The 22,578-nt window shown below is 37.7% G+C and overlaps 1 protein-coding gene across 3 annotated transcripts in view; it reads left to right on the top strand.

Moving 5' to 3' along the window:
* INPP5F (inositol polyphosphate-5-phosphatase F) overlaps positions 1 to 22,578 on the top strand; it is a 38,007-nt gene that overhangs the window by 3,703 nt on the left and 11,726 nt on the right. The window contains exons 1-10 of one of the 3 annotated variants that reach the window (XM_052676620.1): positions 2,436 to 2,449; positions 10,635 to 10,715; positions 16,958 to 17,094; positions 17,842 to 17,970; positions 18,541 to 18,708; positions 18,993 to 19,049; positions 20,078 to 20,276; positions 20,581 to 20,760; positions 21,057 to 21,124; positions 21,466 to 21,590. In XM_052676620.1, coding sequence (XP_052532580.1) covers positions 18,601 to 18,708; positions 18,993 to 19,049; positions 20,078 to 20,276; positions 20,581 to 20,760; positions 21,057 to 21,124; positions 21,466 to 21,590 — 737 coding nt within the window. In that variant the 5' untranslated portion in view covers positions 2,436 to 2,449; positions 10,635 to 10,715; positions 16,958 to 17,094; positions 17,842 to 17,970; positions 18,541 to 18,600. Of the gene's footprint in view, positions 1 to 2,435; positions 2,450 to 10,634; positions 10,716 to 16,957; positions 17,095 to 17,200; positions 17,494 to 17,841; positions 17,971 to 18,540; positions 18,709 to 18,992; positions 19,050 to 20,077; positions 20,277 to 20,580; positions 20,761 to 21,056; positions 21,125 to 21,465; positions 21,591 to 22,578 lie in introns of those variants that run through there. The other 2 variants (XM_052676618.1, XM_052676619.1) reach the window with 2 other exon arrangements.

The raw sequence follows: 22,578 nt of genomic DNA, 5'->3' as shown, positions 1-22,578 counted from the left end.
TGGAATATATTCCACAAGAGAGTTGCAGCTTTGGGAAAGTTCTTTATTACAGGTTATTTCCTTAGGGACCTCCAGCTGTTTTCTTGATACTTTGTTTTAGCTGCAGTGGTTACTGGGCTGTTTCTCCCTTACGCCTGCCCCTTCTGTTCCTTCCTTTCAGTGCTCGTAGCTGACAGCACAACATACCTTGTGGCATATGTGACAAACCAGATGTCAAACTGATATATATTAAATGCAACCCACCAGAAATAGGGCTTGAATACTGAGCAGTTAATTTGCTGCTGCTGCTTGCTTCTTCTAACAAAGGGAAACAGGATGAGGGCTGGGGTAAGCTGCTGCATAGTCTTCATCTGCTCTGATTATTTTATGTATGAAACATCAATTTTGTACCTTCTGACTGTGAGGTGAAACCTTCAATATGGGAGTATTTTTCTACTATGTTTAGATAAGATCTCCTTTAGTTTTATCCACTTTCTTTAATAGAATGTAGTCAACCTATATCTAAGACTGGAAGATGCCTGCTATGTGTTGACCTGGTGGCAAACAAATACATCTCGAGGTGCCAAGTTGCTTGTTTTGCTTCCTTCTGAATCTCAGTGGCAGAGGAGAAGCTGAATATAACAGGGCTGTTCCTGTCTTCTCCTCTCTTCTTCTTACGTGTGGACGCCTGGAATTGTCAAATCTGTCCCAGACCAAATGCAGAGGTATGCTGGAGTTCCTGCCCTCCCTGGAATGACTTTGGTTTTAAATAAATGAAAAGCTGTTAAGCTTCATATGCTGTTTCTTGTGAGCTGACAATTGTTAGCTTATGCAGGGGGAGTAAAGCTTTTTTTTTCCCACATTTAAAATGAATCTGTAATTCAGATGTATTTTAGGCTTGTATTTGATAGCAGAAATCAGATATCTTTTATCTTTACAGGTTAGAATTAACTAAATAATGGTAAAGAGGAAATTGCAGAGTTAATTGTGATGAAAATATTTAAAACTGAAGCATCCCTTCATTTAAGAGGGGTCTGCATCCATAAAACAAGCTTTTTGGTCTGAGTGCTGAGGTTACGATATGCTACTTGTGCTCTTTCAAAGTAATTCTTCTTTTTTATCATTATTATTATCAGTATTACATTTGATACTGTTAAGTGTACAGGAGAGACATCGAGCTGCCGGATTTACATTATTACAACACTGCATGTGTGTTTAGGGGTAAATCTTTGCTTTGACTCATGCACTGTCTGCCCTGTCCTTGACTGAGATGTGGAGCTGTTGCTGGCGCAGGTGTCAGTGGGCAGGATGAAAACACTTGGCTTTTTTTCTGTTGAAAAATAAGGTGTTTTATGATGGAATTATCGTTATGAATAAATGGTTGAAGCTCATCTTAAACTGAGAGAATTAAGATGCTTCTCTGAAGGCCTTGGGTGCCACGAGGAAATGATTTGGTGGACACTTGGGCATTTCCTCGTAATGTGAGTGGGACCAATAGCACGAAAACATTCTTTTGCATCTGTTCCAAATTGTATTGCATGCCAACAACAGCTGGAGTCCTGCAGTGTCAAGGCACTTCCACTGAACAGTTCCCTTGACCTGTGGGACTTCTTGGATAGTGGTGTAAAGTTTCCTTTTAGAGGCAAATTCTACAGTGTCATATCGAACAGCTCTCAAGTGTAGCTGAATGAAACATTGAGTGTGTTGCAGAAACTCATTTTTAAAGCTATATATTGAGACTTCAGAACCAGAGTTTGCCAGGCTGTAATTTTTCCCTCAGATATGTCAAAAATTTGAAGCTGCAGATAAACACTTCTGTCAGTGTCTGGAGGTTTCATGATTAATGTTTAATATTATCAAAAACATGGTTTCTTAATATAGTGGTTTTGGAGAACAAGATACAAATTTGGTAGCTCAATTCATAAGTGTTAAATTTGCTATAAACTCCTGTCTTCATTGAACGTTCTGTATTTTGTTCTAAAAATGCATGTGGAAATGCTGACTGAGAAATCCCCACTTGCAACTAGCAGCCTGTATTCCTTGAAAACCCAGCATCCTGATGCAGTAATCTAATTTGATCACAGATTATTAAGTGACTTTTCCACCATTTTAGATAAAGCTTTTACCAGTTTATTTTCAGTGACAATTTAGCAATATTGGTTACTGTTCTAAATATCAGTTGGAAAAAAAATCTTAACCAAGAAACTGCTACTGTGAGAACATGGAAACAAAGAGCCCACATGGGGGGAGGGGTGGGAATGTGGATGGATGCATACAGGTTTTTTTTACCTCTCTGTAAATCTTCTGTGCAGTGCATTAATTCCTGTCAGTGGGATTAATGCTTCCAGCTGGTGGTCTTCATCTCCATCAGCTGGTCATATTTTAACTGTATCCTTATCTTTCAGTTGTCAGAATTGCTGCACTTGAGTCTTCATGGGCAGTCAATAATAGGAACATGTATCAAGAAGAGGTGAGAAACAATTGGATGTATATATATATCTAAAGGAGCAATTTGGAAATAATGCATTAACTTCTTTCACGAAAGCTCTGCTTTAATAAATGCGTATTAATACTCAATGAGTTGCATATTCTTGTTCCAATCACTTCAACTCCCTGAAAAATAAAACCAGGAATTATTTTCTGAAAAGTTGAACTGCAATTAATAAAATTCCACTTGAAAAACTTTCCTCTTCTTTTTAAGAAAGAAATCTGACATCAGTGGAAGCCCTGAAATGATGTTCATTGTGTCTGTGAAACTGGAAACAAGCAGCATTAAGTTTCAAGCAAAGTACTTTCAGGTTCTCTTGTTGGGTAGTGCAGTAAGCCTTAGTTGCTGATAATATGCTGGGGCACTCAGGAAGATCTTATGAACATTCTGAAGAAGATGGCATAAAACGTGACAGCAGTGATTTAAAGAAGAATCAGCATTCAAATCAAATTTAGAAGTGGCATGGCCTAGGAGGGAGTCCCTGCTGGCCATTTACGTTTTGCAGCTATCATTTAATTTTTCACTTCTGTTGTTGGTTTTTTTTTTTGTTGTTGTTGGTTTTTTGCAGTGTCTATTCATCTGTTGTAGGCATTTCCTTGTGCTGAAATGTGTTCTAGGAATGTTTAAGGGATGTACTGCTTGTTGTCATGTGACTAAACAGTCACTTTGTCCCTGGCAAAGCATAGCACTTTGTCCCTACTGTTAAACAGTAACAAGGCCTATCTGGTATGGCATCAAATTCTTTACTTCCTATTCAAATACATGAATTAAGGACTGCAGAATATGCGAATGTAGCTTTTTCTGCAGTATCCCTTGCAGTTGTCATTTGTAATTCTAAAATCTCATAATTGTTCTCGGGCAGGACCGAATACATTTGAATGGAGTGCTGTTGCACGGAGGTGGTGGTCATTCATGACTTGAAGCAGTCCCAGCATGTATGCTCTCTCAAGGCCTCAGCTCACTCACAGCCAGTTCTATGTATTTGGGTTATGCTTTTCTATTTTGGTGCTTTTCCAACTGTATTCTTTCAGTGTTTTAGGTATTATTTTTAATGCTTGAGCATCTTGCAATCCTGAAGACTTGTTAAATGAAGGGATGAAGATAAAGTTGAAAATCACTTCCAAAGTCTGTATGCTACAACATAAGAGACGTTTGAGTAGTTGTTATGAAGTATACATACTGCTAGAGTTACTTCCTGAAACACTCTGCTTTGCAGGAATTCAAGCTTTTCTAGCAGCTGTATGATTATCTGAAATGCTTATGGTCTGATGCAGAAATGTGCTTTCTGAGCAAAACATTCTGGCTGAGAAAATCAAGGAAAGAGGATTGAACAGTTAATTCTAACTTCTAGCCTTTGGCTAGAAGTAACTTTAAGAGTCAAGGGTTCTTAGCCACTGAAGCATAGTCTGCTATGTTATTCTAAGCTGCTTCCTCCTCGGGCTTTTTGAGGGGTCAAGAGACTTTACAGGTGAGGAATGAATTGAAGTGATGCTTTCTTTATGGTTGGGAGGGGAGCCTGCATTCTCAAATGACAGAACCTTTTCTGGGATTGGATGGGCATGGCCACGTGCTCCTCACATTTGGTGTTCATGAACAACTTAAGGAGGAACAAAACAAATCCTTCCAAAGTGGAAGGAGCTACTGGTTGAATTCAGTGAATGTAAAGTTCAGTTTACGTTTAATGAGGTGGCCTAGGGATTGTGTGTGTGCTGAATGGCTTTTTAGAGCAGACTAGTGGACTGTCAGGTAATAATTTTGTTTTTGAGTAATGAATATATGGGGGATGTGCAGCTAGTGTAGCCTCTTTGGTTTGTCCCTATAATTTTATAATTATCAATTGGAATACTTCTGGATTTAATTGCAGCTCCCATCAACTTTGTATGCCTTAGAACATGGCATTGGAACAACTGACAATGGTAGTTTGTTACTGCTTATAGCTTAGGAGTTCCTAGTGGAATTACTTGTAATATTGTGTGCTTTCTAGGCAAATGAATGTTTTTTTCCTTATGTTTTTATGGTTTCCCAAGCAGTGCTTGGTGACTCAGAATTTTGTAGCTGCAGCAGAGTACAAAGAAGTGTTCGTTATCCTTACAAGTAGAAGGATTCATTTTCATGACATCCTTTCTCCTGGGCTTAATATCCTGCTTACTCTTTTTTAAAAAAAATGTTTTGCTGCAGTAAGGTAAAGATTGTGTTGTTACATCCCTCATTTTAAATCTGTCACTATCCAACCTGAATGGTATGTGAATTTGTTCCTGTTCATCTGGTCCAGTTTTGAAATGCATAAAGAATATGTTCAAGGTTACTGAACTGCTTCATTTTCTTTAAAACGAGTGGGATGGATGCGTGCTCTGCAGTGTCTCTGCTCTTATGGTTGAGCCATGCATTGAATACTTGCTGGGATGGTATATTTCTCATGGTTAGGGACTGGGGAATGAACTGGTGTAAAGAAAGCTGTAAGGTGGAGTAGCAGTGGGAAGACTTGCTGGGATTTAAAAAAGAAAAAAAAACTATCCTCCTAGAAGGGACTATAGCTGTGGGTTTTTTTTACAGTGGGTGATGAATGGTGATGCTTTGGTTCCTCTGCTAAAGAAGAACATTTCAATTCTAAGTGGCTGGGGGCTTAAGTCTACAACAGGCTGAGCAAGCAGTCTAAATGGCAAATTAAAGATGATTTAAATGAGTTATTAGCTGAAGAGATAATTTGTTTCAAGTTTGAAATGGGAAATAAGCAAGTCAATATAGCTAATGCTTTGTGACCATTAGTTGTTGGTACTTGCAAGAATAAATGTCTTAATGCTCCTCCATCTTTCTGCAATTAGAGTAAATTAAACATGAAGTTAGGAATCTGCCAGTAAGAACTTAGCTGAAGTTTGCTTGCTGAAGTAGTACTCGAGGCCCTTCTTTTCTAGGAAATGCTTTATACTCTTAAGTCTTCCCAGTTAACTTGTAATCTTTTAATCCTGGCTAGTATTTCAGAACACTGCTAGAAGTTGACTGGAACTTGAAAATAGTTTCTTTTGAAAAGCCCTGAGGGTCAGGTGGTGCTTGTTGCCTTTGATCTGAAGCAGCCAAAACTGGAGGAAGAAACTGAAGTAATTTTAATAAAATTAACTCCTCAGGTGTCTGGTGCTGTATTAGCTGGAAAACTTACTTTGAATATTTTCAATAGGTTGCTTCTGAGCTCTTTCTTTTCATATATAAGTATCTGCTGCTTTTATTGAATGCTGAAAGTAGCTGTGAGAATTGCTACCCTGCCAGGCCATGGGAAGAATTTTTGAGTATGTTTGTATGTTTGTCTTGATACAGTTCATGCTTATTTATATAAACATGGAGCTCCTATAAGCATGCATAAATTGAGCTTAAAGTTCAGTGGCACTTGGTTTTCATACTGAGAACACTGGCAGAACACATCCTAGCTGAGGTCCATTCCTTGAAATTCCCCAGTGTTTGTGAAGTATCCGCCTGATTTCCAGCGAAATTGGAAGATAAATGGCTGTAGTTATCTGATGGATTGAACCTGACAGCAGCTCAGTGGTAAGGGCTGGATCCAAGGGATTCTAAATGAAATCTTTTTCTTAATTTCCTGCCTCCTGCCTGAAGGAGGCTGATTGCCTCCCCAAGCCCATCAGACTGGGCAGTAGCCATTCGCTGCTGAGCAGTGTCTTGTCCCAAAGCAGTGGTTTGTTTCCTTGTCAGAGCTCGTGCCTGACCTTGGATAGAATCTGCTGGGGGTAGAATGGAGAAAGAGCTAGAAAGCAGTTTTGGCTTTTGACAGTCTTCCAAGTTGCTTTTATATCGCCTTTCCCAGGGTTATGCTTGTATAAACACAAACAGTTCAAGAAGCTTTATCTGATGTTTTTGCCTTTGCATCGCTGCTGGTAAGTTCAGAGAGCTGATGTGGAAATAATCACATCAGAGCTGGTTTTGTTCTGTGTTTGTGGTGGAAGTCCTATTGTGCTGTGATTACAATGCTGATGCAGTCACTGTGGAGAGTAAATGTATGCTTTGTTATCACTAATCTCAGACAGCAATCAGCAAAAAGAGCCAATTTTTCTTCCAATGGCTTGAATTTATTTGGGGTAAGGGAAAGAATGGGAAATTCTATACTTAAAGGTATGTATTTGTGGACCAGGTTTCTGTCCCAAAGTATTAAGTGCATGTGCTAAGGCTTATCAAACCTGGCAGGGCTTTAAATTGAAGCTGACCGAGGGCACCACAAACTCCCTGAGCAGGGGAAGATGTTCCACCTGGCTTAGCTCACTGCTGCTATGGACTTTTCTGTACAGTTAACTTTTCAGTTTGGTGGACAATGGCTACTTTGATTATGTTTGGGTACAGACAGTATTCCAGTGCTTTGCTCGATTGAGCACCATGGTAGGTAATGCTTACTGATAGAGACTTTTAAAAAATAAAAAAGAAAATAAATTCATGCTTGCTGTTGTATGGCTTCGGTATTCAGTATTCAAATATTTTCAGATGTTTTTTTGTGTATGCTAAGAGGAAACTTTATCTGAGCATTTGCTTATTTTTGGTATAACTGCTGCTTTCTTGGCTATAGAAAGACTTGAACATCTTCTGTAACATGTATTGCTATCTACCAACTTCTGTTGCCTCTTAAATTTTACTGCATGTCATAATTAAACTAATCTTACAGGCTTGCATTTAACTTTTTTGGGTATATTTAAAATTCTTTCATAACCATGTAACTTTTGCTTTAATTTTAAGAACCCATGATGATGGCTAAAGGAATAGCTGCTGCCAGAACTGCTGGGCAGCAGGTTAAATTACAGCGAACAGTCTTGGACAATCTTGCAGTACTGTACATAAGCTTGAGAGCTGCTTTGTCTGAAGCTGAGTAAGCACGACTGCACTTAACATGAAGGCCTGTACTCTTTTATTGGAGGATGAGGTAGGGGGAACTGCTGAATAATTTGGTTCATCTACCTTATGTAGGTACATCAGAGTGTACTTCTCTAGAGCAGCAAGCTCGTATCAGTGCTTATTTCAGTTATATTTATTCAACATGGCTGGCTGTTGGCTCTGAGTCCAGAGGACACCATCATATGGGAACTGGAGCTCTAACTAGTAAATACATTCTAGTCAGAATGTCAAAACAGATGTATTTTATTGGTTAGAACAATGTTGAGCTGCCTGCTTCTGTGCTGTCACACATACCTTCTTTTAGAAGGTTCTTTTTATTAAAAAAAAAATAAAAATAAAAAAAATCTTGTGATACTGTCATCAAAACAGTGTGATTCCACAATTGATATTTTTTCCATAGCCTACAGGCATTTCTCCTGTAAGAGTTCTTTATAGCTAAATTTTGCTGGATGCTGCAGGAAACACGTCATTCTCCTCAAACGTTGCTAAATATGTGGCTTTTCCTCCCACCATGTCACAACTCCCTGGGAACGGTTGGCTTTCATGCCTTCACTGATGTAGTTTGATAGTCAGGTTTATTTCAAGTCATTGCTTCCCAGCTTGTGGATCTGTATTTGCTACCTTTTGAGGTCTTAGTGTGATGTATATTTGACTCCCAATAGCTCCTATTTTTCCAAAGCTTGGCTATGCTGTAAGTGAACACAGGAGTTAAAGTTTGGTCAGTTCTCATTCTCTGCCCTACGTGGGAGAAATGTTCCCTGGCCACGTCCAGGGCTGTGTGTGTCAGAGCATGAAAATGAAGGCTCCTTTAAAAACCTTTCTGTTTTACAGTCCCCAGGATCAGTTTCTTTACATCTTTCTCTTGGTAGGCAAGTGTAAACTGTCATTTCCTTATACCTGTAATTACAAGTAAATCTTCTTAAACATTTTTTCCCATTTTTGTGCATTATTGGAACGAACTCACCATTGACAGCTTTCCTACTAATAGTTTGACTATTAGGAAAAAATTTGGCTCAAGAAGAGTAGTGAGGTATTGGAACAGGCTGCCCAGGGAAGTGATGGAGTCACTGTTCCTGGGAGTTTACAAGCAACATAAATATATGGTACTGAGGAATGTGGTCAGTGGACATGGCCAGGTGAGGTTGATGGACCAGATGATCATAATGGTCTTTTCCAACCTTAATGATTCTGTTCTTAATATATCTTGCTATAGCAGGAAACAAATGGCTTAAAAAGACCTGGATAGTATTCAGATTTTTATTTCTGTAGTAGCTATGGTAAATATGAAGTGATTTGAATACTTTAAATTGCTACCAGTACTGCTGTATGTGCCTGGTTTATTAGTTTTTTTTTTATCTGCTTGTGTCTTTTTTTATCTCTCATTGGCACATGGATAAAGTAAATTGCAAGTGTCCAAGATAGCAAAAATAGATTAAATTTGAAATATAGCTCTACAAGATTCTTGAGGTGAAGGTGAAACTCAGGGTGTGTTGCTGAGCTGGGGAAGGTGGTGAAAAACTTGGGAGCAGGGATGGCTCCTTGTGCCTCTTACCTGTAAGCTCCTATCTACTCAGCACAAAGATGCTCCTCTGCATTATTTGAACTGAAACTCTGAGATGAAGAGCTCAGGTGATACTTGAACATGTTTTGTATAAGGAAAAGATATTCAGTATATAGAAACATAATGAGTTTGAATCACTTCAGAGAGGCTTGAGCATAAATCCCTGTTCACACTACTGCAGTTTCTTGTGCTCATCTATTTTAGTCTCCTTAGGAACTTCAGTTATGGCATAATTCACTTCTTTTATACTGGCTCCTGTACCAAGTAACTTTCTCTAGTGCTCTCACAGTAAAACAGGAACAATCAGGTGTTTTTCTGCACATATCTACCATTAAATGGCACAGCCTGGTTGCATATATTAACCACAACTTTGTACCACCTCCTGCAAACATCTTGAAATCTTGATAGCCTATGCACTTAGTTCCTGCTTTTCTTTGTGAAAGCATGGTGCAGAAAACTCCTTTTAAATAAGTTCAGATCTATGCTGACTTCTGTGTCTCATACAAATGCTTGCATTCTGTGATTAAACTAATGAGGTCTGGTTTACTATGAAATGTGTTAAACTGAAAGCTCAGAATAAATCCGCATTCTTGGAACAGCAGGCTGAGTTGTGAATAAGTTTCAAGGAGAATACAGCGTTTAAAAATAACTGTGTTTAAAAATAATAAAATAGCATTGGTTGTTATCTGCAGATTTAAAGGAGGAACTCAGTTCTTGTGAGTAAGGTGTGGGTGGATGATTGGTCTCTTTATCTTGGGATGTTATGTCAGTCTGCTCTTGAAAATATTTACATATGGGATCTAAGATATGTAACTTTCCTACATGTAAACTGGAGAAACTTCCTCCCTTGAGCTAATATCAAACTATTGGAATAGAAAACCTCAGCTTTCCCACACAAATATTGTTTTTAATGACTTAAGCTAAAATTCTGAAATTTCTTTTGCCACCGCATTGAACTTTACAGGTATTACACTGCTGTTAGAAACTCTAAATGAATATTAGCATCTTGTTACCATCAAATGCTTTTCACACTGATACTGTCTTACTGACTTCCATCTAACAATAGTTTGAATGCATGCTGAGATGAATACCTTTTGCAAATGATGAAGGTGGTAGCGTTGCCTTCCTGTTTGCTTTTATACATCCTCTGTGGTTCGTTGGCACTTCTTAATATGGTTTCTTAGAAACCATGAAGCCTATATACTTCAGTATTATTCCAAAAGAAAATGTGCATCTATATGTATATAGAAAAATGTTGTGGAATGAATAATAGCTGGGCAGATACGACAGAGCTGGAGCTGAGTGTTAACATCTGCTTGGTCTTCTTGGGGCTACGTTAGCAGCTTAATGACCTGTATTTAATTTCACTACGACCATGTAAAGTTTCAGTTCAGTTGTGAATTCCAGTGGATATTAGGAGAACTAAACATCCATTAAACTGAATTAGGTAGCTGAAAACACTCTTATAGTTTTTTTCTGAAATAACCAGGAAGGATAAGGAGTAGAACTATAAACAGAAGGAATCATTTGGTCAATTAATTAAAATAGCTACTTATTAGCAAGCAAAAATTGAACAGCTTATGTATCTTACTCTTGTTATGGGAGTCATAGTATATTTTCTATCATCTGAGCGGGGAAAGCAGGAAGAATGATGTGCTGGCTTAATTGTCCAGCTAAGTTTACTACAAAATATGCATTATTATTATTGTTATTTTTTTTCAGCTACTGATCTTCTTTTGGCATGGAATCCTATTTGCCTGGGCCTGGTAGAAGGAGTCATTGGTAAAGTCCAGCTTCACACAGGTATGTGGCATTTTATTTTATATTGCTTTATTTATACTGCTCAATTTGTTTTAAAGGCACTGATACTGTAAATAGAACTGCGTAACTCAAGTGGATTATGTAGTGTTCTCTGCAATGGTGTAGAACTTCCCAACTATGTGAACTCATCAAAGCGTTTACATTTTAGTTGTGGCATGCAAATTCCTCTTTCTGGTGCATAGATTTATTTGATTTGATTTGATTTGATTTGATTTTTTAATTGTCTTGTAAAAGTAGAGGACTGCATCCACAAAGAATAAAAGTCAGTACCTGAAGTTCCACCTGAGGCTCCATGTGAGATACTCATTTAATTTTTGCACAATTTTAAAAAAGTGCTTTGCAGCATTATTAATACTGAACAAAAGTTTTTTTTTTTAATATCTGAAAATATGATTTTTGTCAATTAAGTGCATTGAGGGTGGTTACTACTGAAACATATTTAAAAGTAAAAGAAACATTTGGAAACTTGTTTATGATTGAATAAACCAGTGTTAACTAGAAAGGATCTTTTAGAGCTCTGAATGTCTACTTACTGTCAGATAGAAAAGCTAGCCATAAACTCTAATTCATTTTCTATGTGCTGTCCTTTTAGTAAACCTTTTAGTATTTCATGTCATTCTTGAATAGATGCAGGTAAATGTAAGTAAAGTTTCAAGTGTGTTCCAAGATGCCAGGATGGATTGAGTGCTGAAATGCATCAGATGTTTGTCACAAAGGAACAGCTGAGTCAAGATAGCAGAGGCACACTAACAGTAGAGGAAGAAGGAAAACAGGCTGTGAGGGTATGATGGATTTAGTTCTGGGAAGTGGCTGGCTCCATAGTTACCGTAACCGCTAGGTCTCACTTCTGAGAGAACAGTTCAGAGCCTTTCTTTTTTCATAAAGCTTTTGGCCATTTCCTCTTTCCAGTTGCATCGCTTGATCTTCTTTGACTTCCACCTGATATTTTTCTGTCCTCCTTCTGCAGATCTGTTCAGCAGTTCTTTCTGATCTGATGATACAAGGTGGTTCAGACTCTGCCTTTCTCTGACACTCTCTTCTCATCCAGGCAGCTTGTGCTGTTCAGTGTGTGCTGTCCATAATAAACAGATGAACGATTGCTGAACTCCAGTAATGACCTTTTTTTCCTGCTGTGGGAAAATGCTTCATGGTTGCTTTTGACATGTTTGTGTTTGTTAATAAACTATTCTCGTACACAGAGGCCTCCCCCTTCTCTTTAGGGACTCTCACATCAAAGCCTTTCAAGGGAGAGACCCTGATACATGCTTTCTGAAAGTTCTCCTGTATCATGGCAACTGAATATTCTTGCATCTATGCTTACTGTGAGACAATTCTGCTTATGAAAGCTGCAATGAGACTATCCCCAGCATGTGACATTTGTTAAAGTGCCAGCTTGCTGTTGTCAGGTAAATTAAGGTTATCAGGTAATAAGCCTGATATCTTTCCATGTTTTTTACAGCTACTCTATCAATTATGCCCACCCGGGCACTCCATCCAGTTGCTGCTTAGGCAACTGCTAGCATTTTGTTTCTTTGCCTTTTTTTAAATAACACACAAAGTGCTTATGGTCTGTTCTTGTGCATGTTGAGGCCTTTAATGATGTAGCTGTCTAGTGGGCAGCCACTAAGAGAGAATCCTCATTGCACTGTAGTCAAAATAGGAGAACTGACTGAAACGGCCTAAGTAGGTCTTTTTAAACCAGTTATTGTCAATGAACTGTCACTTGATTATGTTCAGGTATAGTTCTATGTAGTCCTCCAGCTGAGTCATCTAACACTGTAACAGTAACTGTCTTCATTACTTATTTGTGTATCAATCTTTGTCACCTGGAAACTTTATCAGTAAGAATTGTATAAATATTTAAGTGCTGGACCGTTATTTCCATAAGAGTCCTGGGCAGTGCAAGCTGGATGAAATACTTTTCTTCCAAACCTCACTTGTGTCAGCAGGATCAGGAGGACCTGTTGCTCTGATTTCTTCCCTTTTTCTTTCCCTATCTCCTTCACCTGGACAAGAAAGATCAGAAAACTTATTTTGAACTCTTGGATAATTAGGTTCCTTTATGGGATTGTCCTGCTGAGCATCTTAGATGGAACAGGCTGCCCAGGGAGGTGGTGGAGTCTCCTTCTCTGGAGATGTTCAAGACCTGCCTGGATGCCGACCTGTGTGACCTGGTGTAGGGAACCTGCTTTGGCAGGGGGGTTGGACTCAATGATCTCTGGAGGTCCCTTCCAACCCCTACAATTCTGTGATTCTGTGATTATTGACTAATACTGTAAACTTTAAATACTTTCTTAAGAATGAAAGTTGCTGCCAGTATGCTATTAAGCTGTCAGTAAGCCCAAAGCCCATATTCCCTATCCTTACATGTTCTCAAAAGACACAGATCCTTACATGTTCTCTAAAGATCCACTTAATGCAAGAATAGCGGAGTAATGCTGAAGTGACCTTGAAATAACCTAAAACTGACTACAGGGATGTTCTTAATTTAGCATTGGAATCTGCCAAATTGCTGTAACTAGGGATGAGATTTAATTTACTTTAAATCTTCTGCCTTTATTGCTGGCCTAGCACAGAAGAATGTGTAGGAAAGGTTTCTTGGCAGGGAAGCAGTCTGGTGAGAAACCAGCCAATATTGCGTGGTTGTCCTTTTCAATTCTTTGAAACATTTTTTTGCTTGAGAGAATCAATTGTACGTCTGGACATAATTGTGCGCTCAATTAAGATAAAATCTACTTAAGTTATAGTTTGCTTCTTCCCTAGTACTGAAGTTCCTTAAACAATAAGATGGTTTTTAAGGAAGGAAAAAACACCTTGAATACTGGGATGTGGTCTCTTACCCTCTGTTGGCCTATCCCAGGATGACTTATGAGAAAATATGGGTTGAAAATAAGAATACAAATGGGAGGGGATTCAGGATATATTATGAAGATAATGTGTGAAGTGTAACATTGCACATTTTCTTGGTATGCATCATTAGAATAGTATGTGCATGTGCTTGCCTCTATTTAGGAAGAACATTTATTGCATAGACATGCTATCAATTACAGAATATTAATAATGTTTTGTTGTCCAGTTTATTTATGTATGTACAAAATATAACCATTCAAATTCCTTTAGCAGAAATTCCAATACATGACTAGAGCATATTTCTTGTTAGTAGTGAAAGTAGCTACTTTTACCACTGAAGTGGTATTGGTAGCCTGGAATCAAATTCTGAGTTGAGATTTTCTGATCTGCTTTAGCAATTTTGATTTCCTTCACTTTGTTAGTATGACTTTGGCTTCTGACCACTGAAGTTACTACTGGTGCTGTTGTTTGCTAGTCCACGTGTTTTTTTGTTTTTTTTTTTTCAGTGGTGGAAGATCCCATGTAAAAGTTGTAATCAGTTTTGATTAGAGATTAGTTAATCAAACATTTATTAGAATATGCTCAGAGTTAATGGCATATATCAAACTATAACCCAGTGCTGGACTTCTTAGTGCCAGCTAAATTCCGCATAACTCCACACTGCAATCAAACATTTCTTTATCTTGTAATTAAAATGCAGTTTAATGTATGCACCCTTATCAGTTTGGTTTTCTTATGTGGGTTGATTAAGACCTGAATAAAACGTTACTGTCAAGTTTCCTTAGACTCTGTAAGCAAAAAGGAAGTGAAATACTTCCCTCCCTGTCTCCAGGAAGGGAAAGCTCTTTTGTTGCCATGCCACTGAGACCTGTGGTTCAGCATCTGAAATACCATCACTGAAGTGCAACTGCTGCTGCCTCTAACTTAATCCAGTCAACAGTTTAAAACATTTTCTTGGCTTTCATCTCATCTTCTTAAATTAGCAAATAGAAAATGATACCATAGTATTTTTTTGTTAGGATCAAAATACTTGCAAGAAGTGTCACTTGTATTAAACTTATGCACAGTTTAAGACTAATCATTGCTAAAAGGCACTTGGAGAAATGAAATGCTTTGAGAAATGTTAGAAAATAAATTACACAGCAGTGGTGTGCTGGCAGTAAAGCAAAAGCAGAGCTAAATTCCTCTTTCAGTGAGGAATGAGAGGTGATGGGTTACTTTAGATGCAGTGCTTTACATCAGTTGTTGCTGCTCTGCCATAGTTCATAATATGGTTTTGAAAAGAAAAGCAACAAAAACAAACTGTGGGATCTTGGTGGATGACCTAACACATGCAGCTTATGGAAGGACATGTAGCTATAGCCTTCTGTTCTTAATGAAAAAGTTTTACATAACTATCTTTTTAAACTGTAGAAGCACTACTCTTATCTGGACATTCCTGGCAATAACACTGAGTTTCTGTGGTTGTTGCTGTAGTTTTTAATTGGGGGCGTTTTTTATCTGCATACCTTGATTCTTGCCCGTTTTCTTTTGGCCTGCCAGGAAACTCCTGTTATTTTTTTTTATTTTTTAACATTCCTTGGCTGTGGCTGTAATATAAATGGAGTTTTGAAACACATGCCAAGATAACCATGTCTTTATTAAAAAAATGCACTCCAAGGTAACAGAACTCACTTGGCTGTGCTGAGTTCTTGTTTACTGCTATTAAGGCAATATGAGATACCTTTTTTTTAATTTTTTGTAGTGGTGTCATTCTGATTATTTTGCTTGAGATTTAGATGGTATCCTTTCTTTACAAATCTGTTTTATTTGTTGACATGCTGATCTCTTCATGGGTTTGAATTGTGTGGTTAAACCTCCATAAGGGGGAATAAATGAGAGTATAGTGTTCACTGAGAATGTCTGGATGCTGTGTTTTCTACCCCTGTGTTAAGCTTGGATTGAACTGGATTTGCAGAAACCTGATTGTTCTGCCCAGTAGAAAACAATCTAAAAAACCTAGAGCTACTTTACAGATAAAAGTATGAAAAACTCACATTTATTACTGTCACCTTATCCCATGGTTATGAGGTGTCAAGCTGAAGGCAAGAGTGGTTGTCAGTCATGTTGCTTGTACGTGTACTAAACAGCTCTTTCACACCTGCTGTCAGTAAGGATAACCTTTTTGCTGGTGTCCACTCTCATTCTCATGTCCTTATCTTTTATCCATTGACCATCATTTGTGCAGTTAACTCATTTTTTAGGAGGCTGTGATTATGTGACAGTGTGGAAAAATGTGGTCTAACCTCAAAGCTTCCCCTGTTAGAGCAGGATGACATCCTGAGTTCCCTGCCAACCTGAACCACCTCTGTGACTCCAGAGGTGATGGTTTTGATTCTGTGCTCAGGAAGTAGTGCAGAAATGCTCTTGGAAGTTGGCGTAAGTGAACAATCAGTGCATGACTTCATATCCTCCTTCCCTGGTTGTCAGAGCACATTTGTACTTTTGGGAAACTGTAATTTACAAAAGCATGGTGCTCCTTGTATTACAGGCTGATATTATTCCAAAGATGGTGATACACAATTGAAACAGTGTGTTGTCACAGTGCGTGTTTTTTAGATGAGCAAACTGTTGCTGAAACACATCATCTGCTTTGGGCAGAAACATTAAAGATTGAACTGCTGTTATTGGAAAGATGCTTTTAACTTGGAAGCTTTGATTCTAAGCCGAAAGTACATTGAGAATTTACTGTAACTTAACACTTTTTTTTTTTTCCCCTAAGGAACTCAGGGGCTTAAACTGGATATAGAATTTACTGTGCAAGGCAATCAGACTAGATAAAGCATATAGAATATAGGTAAAGCATATGGAATATAGATATTTTTCAAAGCACAATACTGTGAACTGTCAGTTGTGGAAGCATATCGGTCTATGGCAGCAAGCTTTTAATGCTTGCAAAGGACCTCTCCACTTAAACTCAGGTGGGAGAAGTAGTCTGTCTTCTGTTTTTCTCTGCAAGAGAAGTTATGAAGGGAAAAGCATAGATTGCTGCCTGGTGAGATCCAGCCGTTCATTTCAAGTTGTGCTGCCACTTGGAATGTTGGGGATGCCCGTCATCCTAGAGGTAATTTTACCTTTGATGGATGTCTGTGGAAAATGTCTCTCTGCTTCACTGATGGCAACTACGCTACCTCTTTGTGAGAATAAGTAATCTTTTCAGGAGATGATTTGTTCTTGTAATGTGCAGAGGCAAAACGTGGCAGCAGCAAATCATCATTCACTGGATTCTTCTCATCAATTAATTCCTGGCAGAGGATTTTACACTGTGAGAAAAAATTTGACAGGTTAATTGAAGTAAATAACTTTACAGTAAGGCTTTACTAATCTTTCTCCAGATTTACCATGGTGGCTACTTCTAATTCGTCAGAAAGCATTGATTGGCAAACTTCCAGGAGATCACGAGGTGTACAAAATAACAAAGGTTGCAGTGATTCCACTTTCTGAAACAGAACCTCAGGATCTGGAACTGGAGGTATGAGAATCTTCAATATACTGGCTTTCCTTTTTTTTCGTTTTTAAAAAACCAAACACGTTCTGCTGACCACCTCTTAAGAATGAAGGTGGCAGGATTTTCAGTAAAGCCCATCACTTTACAGTGATGCACACTGACTGTATGCATCCACTAGATGTTTCTGTATGTAGAAGCCTGTGTAAACATTCAGATCTCCAGTGTGCCTTCAACTCAGCTGCTCCTCAGATCATCTGAATATCCATAGGACTTCATGTGTTTGCCTTTTGCAAGGAGAACATGTTTTTTCTTTTCTGAATCAGAAGAGCATATACTTTTTCATGGATGTTCTTGTTTCCATCTTGCTATGGGATATTAATTCCATGAGTTGGCTTCAAGGGAAATCCTTGCTTTAAACATTGTGTAAGTTTTGTGTTTGTTTTTTTTTTTTCCATTTTTTTTCTTTTTCATAAAGTGAATGGTTAAAAGCATTCAACTGAATAATACTAATTCACTTTAAAGGTTTGGTAATAAGTTGAGGTGGGTCTGGATACTCAGCTAATGTAAAATAGAAGCAGACAAACAATCACAGGGGAAAAAAGCTTTTTAAAAAGGAGGAAGAGAATTATGCTGTAGATGGAAATCTGTACATTCCTCTTGTGTTACAGAGCTTCTTCCCCAAGTCTGTGGACTTCGCAGACTTTAATTAAAATTTCATTGGATTTTATGCAGAGTATATATTGATTTTAATTCAATATCATTATTACTTAGCTTTGTAAAAAGCACCATTTTGGAATAAACAAGCCAGAGAAGATTACGCAGTCCCCAGATGACTCAAAGTTTCTGCTGAAGACTCTTACACAAATTAAATCAAATGTATCTGCTCCAAATAAAAAAAAGGTAAGGCTTTTTACTGATTATTTTTATTTTATTTTATTTTATTTTATTTTCCTTCCAAAATGTTTATTTGGTAACTCAGAGGTTATGATGGATGGGTAATCAAGTAGTAAGTAGTAGTAAGACCTGGAAAGAGAATCTGTAGGACTAAAATGTATATCTACCTTGTCTTAAGCTTGATTTCATTTTTTATTACTTCACTGTTGCTCTTCTGTTTTTATATTTTGTAACCATATAATTGCTGAGCATTTTCTAATGAAATGTCATCTTACCCAGACTTGTTTCTAGTGGGTTTCTAAACTTCTGCAAGATGCTCTGCATGTATATGTACTACCATAAAGCTAGACAAACTTTGGCACGCCATTTCTCAGAGAACCTCATACCATCTTGAAGAAAAAAAAAGACCCAACAAACTCAACACTTCTGACACTGTTGTTTGGATTTGAAAAATCTAAAGAATATTAAGATTAGAACAGAGAATGAGAAAATGTTTCACAAGTTTAGAAATGATATTTTGCAAATGTGGCTAGAATCTTCTTTTGATAAGACATAAAGCCATTACTTTCCTTTCAGATTAAAGAAAGCAAAGAGAAAGAGAGGTTGGAGAAGAGACTGTTGGAGGAATTATTCAAAATGTTCATGGATTCAGATTCTTTTTACTACAGCCTTACCTATGATCTAACAAATTCTGTGCAGAGACAGAGTGCGTGTGAGAAAACCGACTTGCCACTCTGGCGAAAAGTAAGTGTTCTACATCTTGAACTGCACACATAATGGAAAAATTGCTGGTCAAAACTTGACTCATCACACCCTCAGGTAGCACAGTAACTGAAGATTTTGCCCTATTGCTGGATTCAATGCATGAGAATGAAGTAAAAGTTTCTAGCAGCATGCTCTGAATTGAGCTGTTATATTCAAAAGCAGTGAATGCTGAACTTGTATGTGCAGTTGTGGTCAATAATGTTGGTGTCTTTGCTAGGAGTATTTCTGAATACTGTTGCAAAAAATGCCTCTGTTTTAAACAGGTTGATGACAGATTCTTTTGGAACAAACACATGATTGAAGATCTTATCGTCACTGATGTAAGTTATTTCTAACAAAAGCTGTTTTTTGTAAGTACTACTTCTAAAAAGAATTTCAGTTACAATGTGTATTTTAAGGCCACATAGAAGTTGACTTAAAAACATGTTTAGATTGGTCACAATCAGAGCTGGCCTTCTGCAACTGACCTACCAGGCAAGTGATGCTCCCTTCTTCCTCCAGCCAAACTTTCAGTTAGCCCATGTTCCGTGCTAGTTAACAAATAAACTCACCTTAGGTGGCTTATTTTAATAAACAATGCAGAATAAGCTGTGATATGCCAGTTTGTGCTATTGTGTGAATGTAAACTTCAGATCTATTCTAAAGCTTTTCTTATTTAAATGATGGAATGATTTTTATCTCCTGAAGTGGAGAATACTGCTTTTATCCTTGCAAAGAATAGCTGATCAGCATAAACAGTAGTGTGGAACAAGTTATTTTGAACTTCTTTTCAGAGCAGATAAAGCTGATGAGGTTTCCTGACTAATGAACAGAATTGAAGAGAGACATACAGTAACTACTTATGGTTGGATGATCTTGTAGGTCCTTTCCAACCTTGTGATTCTAGGATTCTATGATTCTATACTTTATTTCTTTTTCTTCAGCATACGGTCTCCTGGATAAAATAGTGAACTGTAACTACTTTGTCCATTTGAGGTTAGGCCAAATAATAGGTTCTTTTAAAGATGCTAGCAGACACCTTACTGTATGTCTTGTATCTGTCTTCATTTGTTAAAAAATTTCTGCTTAGCCTTGTTCTATCTTGCTTCATTTCCACAGGAGGAAAAAAAATCTTAAGTTGCTTTCTTTATCTTATTCCTAGTTTAAAAGTCCTCCAACTAATAGGGAAAAATGCTGATACCTTTTACAGAAATAAGACAACGATATGACAAAAGCTATTTAAAAATTGAAGGGGATGTGAAGCAGCTGTATATAAATGAGAAATGGGAGAAATAATGGGCATGACAATGTAGAACCAACAGGGATGTAATGTGATGTTTTTTGTTTTTTTTTTTGGTGTAACCTTCAGAATACTGAAGTGGACTTCTGGATTATGCCCATCATACAAGGATTTGTGCAGATTGAAGAACTTGTAGTCAACTACAGTGAATCTTCTGATGATGAGAAGAGCAGTCCTGAAACGCCACCTCAGGAATCAACTTGTGTAGATGATGTTCATCCAACGTTCCTCGTGGTGCTTATTTCACGACGGAGTCGGCACAGAGCTGGTAAAGAAATGTACCCATCTCCACTTATAGGAGAGCAGTTACTGAAACTAAGCTTTGGAAGTCTCTATTGTGCATCAAATGTATCCTTGGGAGTGATAGTTTTGAGAATTTCCATCTTGATAAAGAACGCTTACATTTGAAACCTATAAGAGAAACTCTTGCCATTGATCATTGGCTTTGAATGGAGTTCCTTTATTTTTATTTTTAGAGTTGGGATGGGAATGAAAAAAAAAAAGCAGTAATGTAGGATTTAGCCATTTTAATACTCAAAATGTGAATTGATTGTTATTCTTGTTCTTCCTAGGAATGCGGTATAAGCGAAGAGGTGTTGATAAAAATGGAAATGTGGCAAATTATGTTGAGACAGAGCAATTGATTCATGTCCATAATCATACTCTTTCGTTTGTACAAACAAGAGGCTCTGTGCCTGTTTTCTGGAGCCAAGTTGGATATAGATATAACCCACGGCCCCGTCTGGACAAGAGTGAGTTTTTAAGTGGAATAATTCAAAATCAGAGTTTCTTCCACACCACCCTGCTCTCAACTCAAAGGCAAAAGAAAGCAAACTTGAAGAATGATTTTTCAAATAAAATGTAGTAGTAGAACAGCAATGTTGGAGCTGATAGAACTCATGATGGACCACAAAAGTAATTCTGTAGAATGTATTGTGCTGTTTTTAAGCAAGGCTGTCTTTGAGTATTGATTTGAGTATGAATTAATTCTTCTAAGAGAACTTACGCTGAACAGACTGTTTTTGTCTAAGACTGCTCTGCTTTGTAGGTGAAAATGAAACAGTGTCCTGTTTTCGTGCACATTTTGAGGAACAGCTGAAAAATTACAAAAAGCAGGTGGGTGTGACATGGTGAAATAGCTCACAAAAGGTTTTCTGCATGCTTCTTGTGATTACCGGAATGATGCTACGTAAATAGAATCTTATCTCAGTTTAGAGTTACCTGACAGGTGTGGTAACTTGCAAAGATGTTTAAGCCTGCTTTTATATACCTGTCCTTAGCATTTTATAGCTCTTGTGCTAACGTTCAGCTAATGTCTAGAACTTATTTGATCTCAAGTACAACTTATCAAAGACAATAGCTTATCACAAATCTTTTTTTGACTCTTGTACTACTTACTGCATTATATGAGTCACATTGCAAAGGGTAGCAAGTGTTAAATCTACATTTCTGAACAGGTCATTATTAATCTGGTGGATCAGACAGGCAGAGAGAAGATTATTGGAGATGCTTACCTTAAACAAGTTCTTCTGTACAATAATGCAAATTTGACCTATGTTTCATTTGACTTCCATGAGCACTGGTAAGAAACATGCTTAATTGCTTTGCATTTTTTATTAACCAAAGAACAAAAGGGTGGAGAAAAGCTGTTATTTCTGACTTCTGCATGTGCAACGCACTTCCTTTTGAATAGGGAGAATATCTTGTGTAAAGCAATGTATAAAGTTCAAGTTGGGATTAACAAGCATTGCTTTTTGTAGATTTTTGTCACTGATCTTGGTTAAATATGCACTGTTATGTGAAACTTAATGTTGCTGTGCTTTATAAAGCAAAGGTTTCTTTACATGCTGTAAGTGTGATTTGGTGGCTGACCTGCTTTTCTAACAGTTGAGCATTCTGCATGTAATTCATTGCTATAAGGTATTTTTCTTCCAGAAGAACCCATCACATATTTAGATTATTTAATAAAATACACAAGATTTTACTTTAATGCAGTACAAATAGCTGCTGTTTTCATGACTCTGCTCTGACATTGGCATGATCTAGTGCTGTGTGGCCTGCCCCTACATGTGATCTGTCGCATAACCACGTATTTTTCCTGCTTCCCTCAAGCAGACTGCAGTTGTGGACAAATATATTATCTAAAATCACTTTACTCTTTGCTTCCGAACTTAATATAAGGGATGGATCTGGCCTGGAAAATCTTTATTGACCTAGTCTGTCACTACAAGATGTTATCTGAAAGTGGGGAAAGGGGAAAGTACTGAAAGTCCTTAAGGTCACATTTTTCTCTGTAAACATCCTGAACTGACACTTAGCAATGAGTTTTCATTTCTGTTTGCTTACTTTTCTTCCAAGAACTGTAGTAATGAGTACTGTTGTTCACATGGCATAAGTGAATGGGGTACTGAAAGCACAACTCTTGGCAGAGGTTGTCAGAAGGTGTGTCTGCAGGTGTTACTATTATAGGATGGCTGGAAAAGCAGGGCAGGCTATCCCAGCTTCAGATCCATTTTTGTTGACTCTGCCATAAATATTACAGAACGGTTCTCATGCCTGAATAGCTGCAT

This window comes from Tympanuchus pallidicinctus, unplaced genomic scaffold (genome assembly GCF_026119805.1).
Source record: "Tympanuchus pallidicinctus isolate F22 unplaced genomic scaffold, pur_lepc_1.0 scaffold16, whole genome shotgun sequence".
In the NCBI taxonomy this organism is placed as follows: Eukaryota; Metazoa; Chordata; class Aves; order Galliformes; family Phasianidae; genus Tympanuchus; species Tympanuchus pallidicinctus.
This window is presented reverse-complemented; position numbering and strand designations above follow the sequence as displayed.